The sequence below is a fragment of the Crotalus tigris genome, unplaced genomic scaffold, assembly GCF_016545835.1.
Source record: "Crotalus tigris isolate CLP2741 ecotype Arizona unplaced genomic scaffold, ASM1654583v1 scf7180000017952.28453644438:3035480, whole genome shotgun sequence".
In the NCBI taxonomy this organism is placed as follows: domain Eukaryota; kingdom Metazoa; phylum Chordata; class Lepidosauria; order Squamata; family Viperidae; genus Crotalus; species Crotalus tigris.
Genome location: NW_024096741.1, coordinates 1,321,934 through 1,335,179, shown reverse-complemented (window position 1 = coordinate 1,335,179; position 13,246 = coordinate 1,321,934). Strand labels below are relative to the sequence as shown.

Here is a 13,246-nt window from a genome sequence, read left to right as displayed (position 1 = left end):
TTGACTTTAAAAACATGGGATGGCAATTCAATTTTCTCTGTCTTTAGTTATAAATAAAGGAGTGAAGTTACTTTAGATAAAGCGAAAGAATTTAAAGAGAAGGTTGTTGTTAAAGTGCAAAGTGGTGAAGAAAATAGGAAGAAGAGGGTTTTGGACATGTTCATCACCTTGAGTTATTTGTAAAAATAAGGCAGGATACAAATAAGCAAAAAAAATGTTGCATAGGCAAAAAGGCTGAAGCATATTTTAAGTCCAAAGTAAGATACTAGTTGGAAACAGCTCAGGCAGAGACCTCCCTAATACACTAAATTATAAGAAGACAAGATTGGTCAAACTCACTAAGTATATCAGAACAGGAAATTAATTTGATAGGGAGGCTGAAACTACTTTTTATGAGATTGACTTTAATAACAGAATCTTGCAATTTTGACTATGCTGTACTTCCTCCTCCTTCTGCCCAGTCAATAATGCCCACATATTGCCATAAAATTCATTTTCCTTTTATGTCCTTGACTTAAAACCACAATTGGGACCAGTATTTTAGTTGCTAAGTGATGTGACTGCTAAGTAAGATCTCATATAACCTCATTGTTTGGCAATTGCAGTCCTTGTTGGCATTAAGCAGATTTTACTGGTTGTTAGCCAAGGACCCATTCCAACCCAAGCCATTCCGGACTTGGTCTTTTCCAGCCCTGAGCCTCAGTAAGGTAGGGCTGCCTCCAGTTCCTCCCACTTGCCTGATTCCGCTCCCATCTCTGCCCTTTTAGCTGCCCTGCATCCAGCCTTGCAGGCAACAAGCAGCCCAGAACTGCATGGTTCTGGGGTTGCTTGCCACATCCTGGGATGCCTCAGCCACCACAGCTGGGTTCCAGTCATCCTTGCCATCTTACAATTTAAGATCTCTGCCCTCTGCTGCCCCAGATGCTTTCACTATCGTCTTTTTGTTCCTGTTGGTGATGAGATGTGCCTGACCTGGCTGCTTTGCCCTATTGGATTGACTTTGCATAGTGAAAAAGAAAAAAAAAAAGCAGAAAGCTTAAAGAGGCTGGAGTACAATAAGAACTGCTTTTTTCTGTACTTCTGGATCATATGGAACTAGCTTTGTGTGTGAAAAAAAAGCAGCACAAAGCTTTGTACTCCCGCTCCCTTTTTTAATATGCAGAGCCAGCCCTATACAACAGCCACGCTAAGCCAGTCTTATCAGTAGCAGGAATAAGAACATGGTTGTCAAGGTCAGCTGGAGTGTTGTACTACAGGACAGCAGGTGGCAAAAAGGGCAAAGATAGTGGGGAAATGGTGGGAGGAGTTGCAGTGCTCCTGCAGTCATAAGACTGGGTGAGCTGCCAAGTGCCTGAATTTTATCCCATAACCATGGGGCTCTGAAATGGCCATAGCTTCAAGCACAAGTCATAAGACCCTTTGTTCCCAGCAGTCATAATTTCAAACTATCACTGAATAAACTACCTGCAGATATCTTGAGTTTGGGTGTTATATGAATGAAGGATATGCAGGAGTTACAGTACATGTTGTTTGTGATGTGTGATCTCTGAAGCAGTAGATGATAAGATTACATACTTTTAAATATTATTTGGAAGATATGCTTTGCAGAAATAATTAAAGGAACCCAGTTATTTCTAGGCTTCTCTATAAGCTTGGGATAAAAATCTCTACTGCATTAAGAAATCCATTCATGAAAGTTAATGTGATTCTTAAAGCATGGACATCATTTTTTTAGGCTTGTTTTAAAGCCTGAGAAGTTTATGGATATTTATAATGAGGAAACATTTCAGGTAGTCAGAAATGTATAAATTGTGCAGAAAGTTTCAGGTGAAGACAGCAGGAAAAGGCAAATCATCAGCAACAGCACTTAAGAAGGGTAAGGATGGCACCGGGAAGACTGGAAAAGGGGCAGGCAGGCTAGTTGGATATGCTGTAATAATTCAAGAGTGGTAGTAGTGGCAGCTAAACACAGATGGGGAAAAGAGGTTGCTGGGAAGACTTGAAAGAAAGAGGAGGTCATCAAGTTAATTATTAAGGACAATAGCAACCTAGAAAGGGCACTGGGAAAATCAGTGGGCAGGGCAACGCACAGATTATATTGGGGAAATGAGGAAAGATGCATAGGCTTGTCCTACTTGCTTCATAAGATTTTTCCAGAATTTTGTTTAGCAAAACCCAGAATAACCAAGAAGTTCTGAGTTTAGGTTAGCCATACTTTGACCTTTCTGGAAAAAATTGACTAAATGTCTGAACCACAAAGTGCGTCTGAGGTTCAAAGAAAAACACATGTTTTCTTTTGTTGACACATGCACTATACTTCCATGAAGACCAAAGCATCTTTGTTTGTTTGTTTGTTTGTTTTGGAATTGCACCATCTTGTTAGAAGAAAAGATCATAAAATTTATCTAGAATGGAAGTATACCTAGATTAACTGTTACATCATTTGTTAGATCAAATGAGGTTGCTGAGAAATTTTTAATCGTGTTGTGTTTAATAAATTTATATACATTTCTTTATAGAAATAAAGGACCACAAATTGCTTATGAGCGCAGCTTTAGGTGGAAACTAGCTCATTTCCGCTACTTATGTCAGGTACTATAATACTGTCTAAATTTAAAGTTAAACTTTAAATGTTCCTTTATAACTTTTGTGTTTATGGTTGTATTAATCATTTACTTTCTCTCTATAGTCAAATGCTCTACCAAGCCATGTGAAGATCAATGTATCCAGACAAACTTTGTTTGAAGATTCCTTCCAACAGGTAAAATACTGTTAATATCATAAACTACTGGAAACTACTGCAAAACTGCAAAAAATAATATGTTTAAATGACTTAGTTTTATAGGTAGGAAAGAAAATCTTATTCTCATTTAAAAACATTTGAAGATATTTATGTATTCAGAAGTCCCAGAAGAAAGAATGTAGCCTACCAAACCTTTATATATTAGTAAGCAGCCATTTGTTTGTTTGTATATTTGTTTAGTTTTTTTAAAAACTTCCTAAGTTGAAACATTTAAGGGTAGCTTAGACTTTAAAAGCAGGAACACTTAAACAAATAAAGAAATTGTCATCCAGAAGGAAAAACAAACAAACACACCCAACAAAAGCTTGCAGAACAGTGGTGCAGTATTATGTCGGCATTACACAGCATGCCCATGCCACTTTTTATCCTTTTATTTTATTTATTTTTATTCATTATTTTATTTATAAAATTTATTGGCCACCCATCATACCAGAGGATAACTGAGTGGCTCACAGTCATAAAAATGTATCTATACATATACATTAAAACATAAATAAATTAAAATCATCAAAATCTAAAGACACGGGAGGGGGGCAGAGTAGGGGGAGATGGGACCTATTGTTACTCATCAACCATCTCCACTGTGCTGTCTCCCCATGGGGGCCCCAAGCCAACTTTTATAGAATTTTATAGAATTTCTAGTCATGTAGGGAAAAAAGAAGACGTATATGCCCATAATATTTAGACAGGCGATTATTTCCATTTGTTTTTTCTTTTTATGTTTTAGAAATAGGTTATTGTTTCTTTTTTTTTATTAAATTTTTTTTATTTTTTAAAACATACAATCATTTATAAAAATACAATAAAATTTTAAAATAAACCCCCCCTTACCCTCCCTCCCACCCCCAACCCCCCTCCCTTCACTTCCCAGAGCAGAACACAGGGTTAATAATAAGAAAAAAAAATTATAATAATTATGAAAAAAGAAAAAAAGAAAAAAAAGAGAAGAAAGAGAAAAAAATATCATAATTAACCTTTAACTCCATAACCTATAAAACAATTCTCTATAATATTTAATATTCACTCATAAAATAAATGAAACTTTTTAATTCCATACTTTTTCTGAATATAATCTATCCACCTTCCCCATACAGTAATATATCTTTCTTGTGTATGATCCTTTAAATAAGCAGAAATTTTTGCCATTTCTGCAAAAGTAGATACTTTAAATATCCATTCTTCTAAAGTAGGCAAGGAATCTTTCTTCCAATATAAACCTACTAGTAACCTTGCTGCAGTTAATAAATTCAACATCAAAGTAGTTTCTTTTTCATTTAAGTCAACAAAAATACCAAGTAAAAATAGTTGAGGTGTAAACTTTATCTTTTTTCTAAAAATCTTTTGAATGTTCCACCAAATCATAATCCAAAAAGCCTTTACTTTTTTACAATTCCACCAAATATGAAAGTATGTCGCATCATTATTGCCACATCTCCAACATTTGGGCTGTATATTGGAATACATACAAGATAATTTTTTAGGATCTAAATGCCATCTATAAAACATTTTATAAAAATTTTCTCTCAAATTTTGAGGTTGTGTAAATTTAACATTTCTTATCCAAATTGTCTCCCATAAATCCAATGAGATCGGCTCCTGTATATTCTGAGCCCATTTAATTATACAGTCTTTAACCAATTCTGTTTCCGAATCTAACTCTAATAAAACATTGTATATTCTTTTTATATGAGCCGGACTTTGGTTTTTAATCTGAATGACCAATTGTCTATCTTCTAGTGTTATTCTCTCTTTCTTGTCTACAGTCCATCTATCCATTATTTGTAAATATTGAAACCATGACTGTAGAAAATTTTGCTGCCTTAATACGTCTAGGGATTTCAAATGCCAATTCGAACCAGAGCAAATTAACAATTCTTTATACGAGATTTTGTCAAAATTTGTCCCCTTAGAAGTTCCCTCAATTGCATGTCTGGGAATCCCCCAGATAGGTATTTTATAATTTAATCTATAATAATACTTCTTCCAAACACGAAGTAAGGCATTCCTCAAAATATGTGATTTAAAAGTCCGATCAACTTTCTTATTAAAAATTAAATATGCATGCCAACCATATATTAAATCCCAACCTTCCAGAAAAAGAATATCCATATTTGTTAAATTAAGCCAATCACTTAACCAAGTTAGGGCGGCTGCATCATAATATAATTTCAAATTAGGTGCCTTAAGTCCCCCTCTTTCTCGAGCATCCTGTAATATCTTAAATTTAACCCTTGGTTTCTTCCCGGCCCATATAAAATTATTGATACCCTTTTGCCATTCCTCCAAATTTGCCTCTTTTTTAAGAATAGGTATCATCTGAAACAAAAAAAGAAACTTTGGTAGAACATTCATTTTTACAGCTGAAATTCTCCCCAACAATGACAATTGCAATTTTTTCCAATCTCTTAAATCCTTTTGGACTTTTGCCCATAGTGGTTCATAATTGTTCTTATACAATTTTCCATTTGAAGCAGTTAGATATACTCCCAAATATTTAACCTTTTTTACCATCTGAAAACCTGTGGCTTTAATCAAACTTTCCCTATCTTTAACTGACATATTCTTAGATAATATCTTAGTCTTATAATTATTAACTTTAAAACCAGAAACATTCCCACACTGTGTTATAAGTTCTAATAAACCATCAATCGCCTGATTCGGCTGTTCCAAAATTAAAACCAAATCATCCGCAAATGCCCGCAATTTATACTCATTCTTCCTTATCTTTACACCCTTAATTAACTTTGATTCCCGAATCTGAATCAATAAAATTTCCAATGTTAAAACAAATAACAATGGGGATAATGGACATCCTTGTCTTGTCCCTTTTTGAATATTAAAATTCTCAGTCAATCCCCCATTTACAACAATTTGTGCAGATTGCTGCTGATATATAGCTTTAAGTGCATGTAAAAAATTATCCCCAAAATTCATTTTCTCTACCAAAGAAAATAAAAATTGCCAGTCCAATTGATCAAAAGCTTTTTCAGCGTCCAAAAAGATAAAAGCCACAGGAATCTGATTATTCTTATCCAAGTACTCAATTAAATTAATAATTTGTCTAACATTATGTTTCATATATCTCCCTGTTATGAATCCTGCTTGATCACTATGAATCAAGTCTTTCATAACCTGCATTAGTCTATTAGCCAAAATTTTTGTAAAGATCTTATAATCAACATTCAATAATGAAATTGGCCTATAATTCTTAGGCTCTGTAAGATCCTGATCTTCCTTCGGAATCAGTGATATAAAGGCTCTTTTCCAAGAAGGAGGAACTCGCATACCCAACAAATACTATTAAAAAGTTCCTTTAATGGCTCTATCATTTCTTCAGATAAGATCTTATAATACCTAGAAGTCAGTCCATCTGTTCCAGGAGACTTTCCAACCTTTAACTGCTTAATAGCTAAACCAATTTCCTCCACAGTAATTAAACTATTCATCCCATTTTGTTGTTCCTCTGAAAGTCTAGGAAAATGTACTGATTGTAAATATTTATCTATATCCAAACCCCTTATATTATCACTTGAATATAATTTTGTGTAAAAGTCCAAAAAGCTTTTTCTAATCAAATCTTGCTGAAAAACCTCAGTACCTTTATATTTTACTTTCTCTATGATTCTAGCTTTCTGTTTCTTTCGTAACTGATAAGCCAACCACCTCCCAGGCTTATTCGCATTGCAAAAAGTATTATGTCTCATATACGACAGATTGGTAGCCACCTGATCTGCCATCAACATGTTAAATTGTTCCTTAAGCATCTTTATGGATACCTTTAAATTATTATCAGTAGGGTTAAGAACCAACTCTTGTTCTTTTAATTTAATCTCTTCTTCTATTTCTCTACGTCTTTGTAACCCTTTTTCCCTAAAAACTTTATTCAATTGAATCAGGATTCCCCTCATATATGCTTTACTAGTGTCCCACACCATAGACATCGATGTTCCCTTATTCATATTTATAATAAAAAAGTCCTTTAAATGTTCTTTACACTTTTGTACGAACTCCTCCCGATTAAATAAGTTCTCATTCGGTCTCCAAGATCTTCTATTCCCATCTTCCGAATATAACTCCATCCACACAGGACTATGATCTGACAATGTTCTGGGAAAATTTTTCACCTTCCTCACTCTAGGGAGGAAGTCACTAGTAATCAAAAAAAATCAATCCGTGAAAATGACTGGTGTCTATCAGAATAAAAAGTAAAGTCTCTGTCTCTTGTATTCCTTTCTCGCCAAATATCAATAAGCTCCAGTTCTTCCTTCAAATCAAAGAAAGTCATAGGTAGTTTAGTTTGAATAAAAGTTTTAGAGGAACTTCTTTTGTCTAGGTTGGGTCTAGAACCCCATTCCAGTCACCCATCAAAATTACCGATTTATAATCCAACTGAGATATCTTGCCATGCAGCAACTTATAAAATTGTTTCTGTTGTTGATTGGGAGCATATAGTCCAACAATAAGAACCTTTCGGCCTTGTAATAATAATTCCACAAAAAGATATCTTCCTTCAGAGTCAGCCGCAATTAGTTTAGCTGAAAAAGTTTTCTTCACATAAATTACCACTCCCCCTTTTTTCCCAGGGGCTGGAGCAGTAAAATGTGAGCCCAGACGGGAATTCATCAAGAATTTAGAATCCTTTAAAGTTATATGAGTCTCCTGCAAACATATCAAATCATTATTATGTTGTTTCAAATAATGGAATATCTTTCTTCGTTTCTGTGGCACATTTAAGCCATTAACATTCCAGGTCAGGAACCTGACCATCTCCACCAGCCTGAAGCCTCTGGAGCATAGCCTGCAAATCTGCTGTCGAAGATCTTTTTGGTCTTGCTCCTCCCACAGGCTCTGTAGCAACCAAACTTTCACCACTCTTCTGCAACTGCTCTTTTTCTTTACGTTTATGGGCAGCTCGTGTCATCCTTTGCTCTTTTATGTCAGAATTCTGTGCAGCTTGTTCCATAACCATCATTGATGAGGCTCCTGCCATAAGAGACTCTTCCATCATCCTTATTTGTGGAGGTGGTGACAATCTTGCTTTTAAGATAGACTGATAAAAATCTCTTGCTTTGGAAACAGTAGTTAATCTATGACGTATCCCTTCATAATTTACTATTATTCCTCTTGGAATCTCCCATCTGAACTGAATTTGACGATGTTTTAGCTCATCAGACAAGAAAGTAAAATCTTTTCTGGCTCTTAAAATTTTTGGAGGTATCTCTTTTAAAATTATCACATCTTGATCAGCAATTTGAAACTTTTGTTTGTAAAAAGCCTGTATAATTTCATTACGGATAGATCTTCTGGAAAAATAAATAACCACATCTCTTGGTAGATTTCTCTGTCTAGCAACCCGTGAATTAACTCTAAAAATTTTTTCTATCTCCTTCTCAATTATTTCAGGCCGCCAGCCAATATTAGGAGCAATATCTTTCACAATAAGCATCTTTAAGTCCTCCTGAGAGTTCTCTCTCAGGCCTCTGATACGCAATGCGTGTTCCATTTCCCTATATTGTGAAATGATTTGTTCATCCTGTGTAATTTCTATCTTGTTCTCTACCTCCTGCATTCTAAATTCCATCCTTGATGCATTTTCAGTAATCTTTTCCATCTGGTCATCAATCCTCTCTATGTGCAGGGCTAAGCCCTGAAAGGCCAGAAGGATATGGTCTCTTACTTGTTTGTTCTTTTTCTCCAATAATTCTTCTGTATTAGCCCTCTCTGCAATTATAAGATCTTTTACCTCCTCCTTAATATCCAAGGCATGCTGTTTTAAAGCATCTTGTAAATCATTAAGAGAAATTGCAGGAGGAGGAGGAGAAGGTGGAGGTGATTTTGGTTTCTGAGATGCAGGCTGAGGCATTGGAGAAGAAATAGGAACCTTAGGGGCGGGAGGCAGACGTTTTGAAGCCATTTTCTAAAGTTCCAAGAAGAAAGATTCTTATTGAAAAAAAAAAGGCACAGTTCTTTTAAATATTCTTAGAAAAAAAAATAGAGAAGAAAAAAGAAGAAAGAATAAAAACCAAATTCTTACTTCTGTGTTTAAAAAGTTAATCTGTATCCAAGTTTAACTTTGTAATGCAAATCAGGCAAGAAAGACGATCGCCATTTTACTTTCCACTTTCCCTTTCTTCTAAAAGGGAAAGTGAACAAAAGAAGAGGAAGAGGAAACTTGCTGAGGTTAAAGGCATCACCAAACTTGAGCACAGTCTCTCCTGGTCTGCTCCGTCTGCTTTCAAATACTCACAAGCAGCTGGAAAAAAAAAGCAGATGTGGAAGCGGCAACTTGCTTCATCCCAAAAGCTTCGGAATGAAGTGTCCCTGGAATGCGGAGTTGCTCAGGCTCCGAGGGAGCTCTGCCCTCCGATCCCCAAAATAACAGGAATCCAGGGGAGCTCTTACCTCTACCTGAGAGCTCTCCTCCTCCCTTTTTCCCAGGGGGGAGATTCAAGCCGCGGGACAGCCGATTGTCAAAGTCCCGTGGCTTTTACACGCACCAGGAATGGGCGGCTTTGTAAAACGCCGCCATTCGTCGTCGCTGGAACCACCGGAAGTCTAGGTTATTGTTTCTTCATGGAGTAGGAAGATCAGTAGGAACGACCTGATAGTGGAGATACTTTTTTTGCAGGAAAGAAAGAGATTAGTACACAGTAAAGTGTTCTAAAGTGGGAACATTACCTAATTCCTTCAATAAAGACCTTACGTTTACTATTCCTTGATAAATACTATGGCCTATTTGCCCTTGATAGCAGTGCTGTATGCGGAAGGCAGCTTTACGGTTACATCTTTTCAATAATCACATGATGGATAAGTTACTCTGAATGTCCAAAGAGGGAGTAAAAAAATACCATAGAAAAGTAGTAGGTGGTGGCTATAATAGACTTCTATTTATAATTCATATTGCACACTATCCTTTATTTTATAAAAAACAACAAAAATAAACATGCATTAAAAATAAAAGTACATATTATCTTTGTAGCATTAAAATGTATTTACATTTTAATGTCTAGAAATAGAATGCAGCTCTATTTGAAGAAGAGCAAATATCCTTAAAGTTGGATTTTTCTTCTTCTTGTGCCATATCTGTTATCAGACATTGGCGATCATGTTGGCGATCCTGTTTTTATCAGCAGCTGCACGAAAAAGTGCTGCTGAGTTTTGTCCAAACCAGTCCCTTAGGTTTTGAAGCCACAATGTTCTTCTTCTGCCTGGACCTTGTTTGCCTTCAATCTTTCCCTGGAGGATTAAATGGAGTATGCCATATTTTTCTGGGTGTCGCATCACATGTCTAAAATATTCTAATTTTTGTTTTTAATTGTTTTGATGATTTCCCTTGGCTTTTCCAGGCGGCTTATCACCTCCTCATTTCTGATCTTGTCAACCCAACTTATACGTAACAGCCGCCTGTAAATCCACATTTCAAAATTGGATGTAATGCTTAATATATTGTAATATATATGTTCTATATTTTACCATCTAATATTCAATAGTACTTTTTGCTTGATTAATTATTTTATTTACAGATCATGGCTTTAAAACCTTATGACTTAAGGAGACGATTGTATGTCATATTCAGAGGAGAGGAAGGGTTGGATTATGGAGGTTTAGCCAGGTAACTGTTTATTGAAACCTCATGACCTTTGTCAAGCTATTTGAAGACATTAATAATAATAATAATTTATCAAACCATAATAGTGTATTAAATGTATATGTTGACTAATTCCCAGTGACACTGATTGGCTTATAAATTGTTTAAAACATTAGAAACAAGGAAACAACAAAGGACAACACTAAGACTAATGGCAAGAATTGTAACTGGATGAGAAAGAAAAACAAACTACATGATCTACAGGGGGGGACACGGGGGAGGGTTAATTCCCCCTCAACAAAAGCCTGGATAAAGAGACAGGTCTTCAAGACCCTTGGAAACCTCAGTAGAGTAGGAGCCATTTGAATCTTGGGGGGGAATCTTATTCCAGAAAGCAGGTGTTGCTATAGAGAAGGTGTACTTCTAGAGTCCTAATCAATAGCGTTGTTTAATTAAAGGAACCTGGGGTGAATCAACCCTGCCAGATACTATGGGAAACTGATGGTCCCTAAAAGTAATCAGGCCCTATCCCATGTAAGTCTATACAAGTAGTAACAAACACCTTGATTCACTCCTGAAAGTAAAATGGCAACCAGTGCAACTCAAGAAGCAGAGGTGTTATATGGGCATACCAAGCATACCCCTTGCTGCCTGTGCCACTGCATTCTGAACCAGTGAAACTTCTAAGTGGTCATCAAAGGCAGCCCCACATAGAGTACATTGCAGTAATTAAGCTGTGAGGTAGCTAAGCCATGTATGACTGAAAGCACACCCTAATTTAGAAGAGGAAGCAACTGGCACACCAGATGATGCTGTGCAAGAGCTAGAGCTGCCATGATTGAGCAGGAGCGGTGGGTCCAGAAGAATGGGAAAGTTCTAGCCTATCCAAAGTCAGATGGAATATCCCTAAATCTAAACATCCACAGGCAGTCTTAGTAGAATTGATTTGGAGACAGTTCTTCCTCAATCAACTCTATAAAACCTTCAAGCACTGAGAACAGAATTTTGACAGACATCATTTGGAGTTGACAGACATCATTTGGAGTTGAAAGATACAATTAAGTGTCAATTATATATTATATCAAAGAAACAATTGCCAGCTAAATTATGAGGTGGACAAAAAAAGAGGTTCTTCCAGATTCTAGGATTATATAGCTGAAACTACATTCTAACATCACATTCAAATTTCAGTGGTCATTTTTTCTTTGGATTCTGACTGACTTAGTTACATTTTAGGATCTTCCAGTTACAAATAGTAGCATATATTGACTGATTGAGAGAACAAAATATTACTAATATTTTTCATCTAGTGTTTATTAATTTGTTTTCCTATGCCTAGACTCTACCATTAATAAAAATTATAAATAAACATTATTCAATTTACCAGATAAATAAATTAAATATGTGTCAGATCTTCAAACCTGGAGCTCGGCAAAGAGTTAGCAATAGTAATAGCATTTAGTCTTATATACTGTCCCATAGCACTTTTCAGCATACTCTGAGTTTATAATGTAAGCACTATTTGCATATTGCCCCCAACAATCTGGGTCCTCATTTTACCAACTTCAGAAGGATAGAAGACTGAGTCAACCTTGAGTCCCGTCAGGATCCAAGTCCAGGCTGTGGGCAGAATTTACCTGCAATACTGCATTTTAACCAATGTGCTACCAGGACTTAGTATTTTCCTTCTTTAAGGAGTGAATTAAGATATGTACTTGTTACCAGTTTTGAAAGCCTTTACATTCCAAGAACAAAGGATAGAGCAAAATCTAGATTTAATTATGTAGATTTAATTATAAGATTAAAGCCATATTGTCAAATTATTACTATATTTATTGTGCACATGTGTATATTCCTTTTTATACATATTTTTAAACATATCCACAATATGTTTTTATTCAAATAAATTATGTATAAATTACGGGTAGTCCTTGATTTATAACAGTTCACTTAGTGATTGTTCAAAGTTAAAACAGCACTGAAAAAAGTGACTCGTGACTGTTTCTTACACTTACGACTGTTGCAGCATCCCCACAGTCACGTAATCAAAATTCAGATGCTTGGCAATTGATTCATATTTATGATAGTTGCAATCTTCTGACAAGCAAAATCAATGGGGAAGCCAGATTCACTTAACAACCATGTTACTAGCTTAACAGCTACAGTGATTCACTTAACAACTGACAAGCAAGGACATAAAATGGGGCAAAACTCATTTCACAATGTCGTTCTTAGCAGCAGAAATTTTGAGCTCAATTTTGGTCATGACTTGAGGACTATCTGTAATTTATAATTTTATTATATACTTTTATATAATTTTATTATATAATTATGTAAATTCTATATATCTCACCAATAACATTTTTAAAAAATAAGAAAACGTGAGATGAATGTATTGTTTTTAAAAGATAACTTAGCAATGCCAGTATTAACTTTCAAACTAATTACAGTTAGGTGAAGTCACATAACTGCTCGCAGCATTATTAAAGCATTAAATTATAATTCAGAGTTCATTTGAACCAAACTTTGATATGCTATAATTCGCTGTTCCTTTTTCACAACATCAGAAAATAGGCTATCTGCTTAAAATATTCCTCGAGTTTTTATGTCAATATTTGTAACATTTGGAGATAGCCATGTTTGATTATCTTATTCATTATATTTTTAAATAGAGAATGGTTCTTCTTGCTATCACATGAAGTCCTGAACCCTATGTATTGTCTTTTTGAATATGCTGGCAAGAGTAATTACTGTTTACAGATAAATCCAGCATCAACAATAAATCCAGATCATCTTTCATACTTCTGTTTCATTGGACGATTTATTGCTATGGTAAGGGTGATTTCTGTTTTATT

At 35.3% G+C, this 13,246-nt stretch overlaps 1 protein-coding gene across 2 annotated transcripts in view; it reads left to right on the top strand.

The window, feature by feature from the left end:
- The window catches only part of WWP1 (WW domain containing E3 ubiquitin protein ligase 1), a 68,696-nt gene that overhangs the window by 44,538 nt on the left and 10,912 nt on the right, over positions 1–13,246 (top strand). For both annotated transcript variants that reach the window (XM_039345454.1, XM_039345455.1), the window contains exons 14-17: positions 2,520–2,592; positions 2,690–2,761; positions 10,327–10,415; positions 13,064–13,223. In XM_039345454.1, coding sequence (XP_039201388.1) covers positions 2,520–2,592; positions 2,690–2,761; positions 10,327–10,415; positions 13,064–13,223 — 394 coding nt within the window. The remainder of the gene's footprint in view (positions 1–2,519; positions 2,593–2,689; positions 2,762–10,326; positions 10,416–13,063; positions 13,224–13,246) is intronic.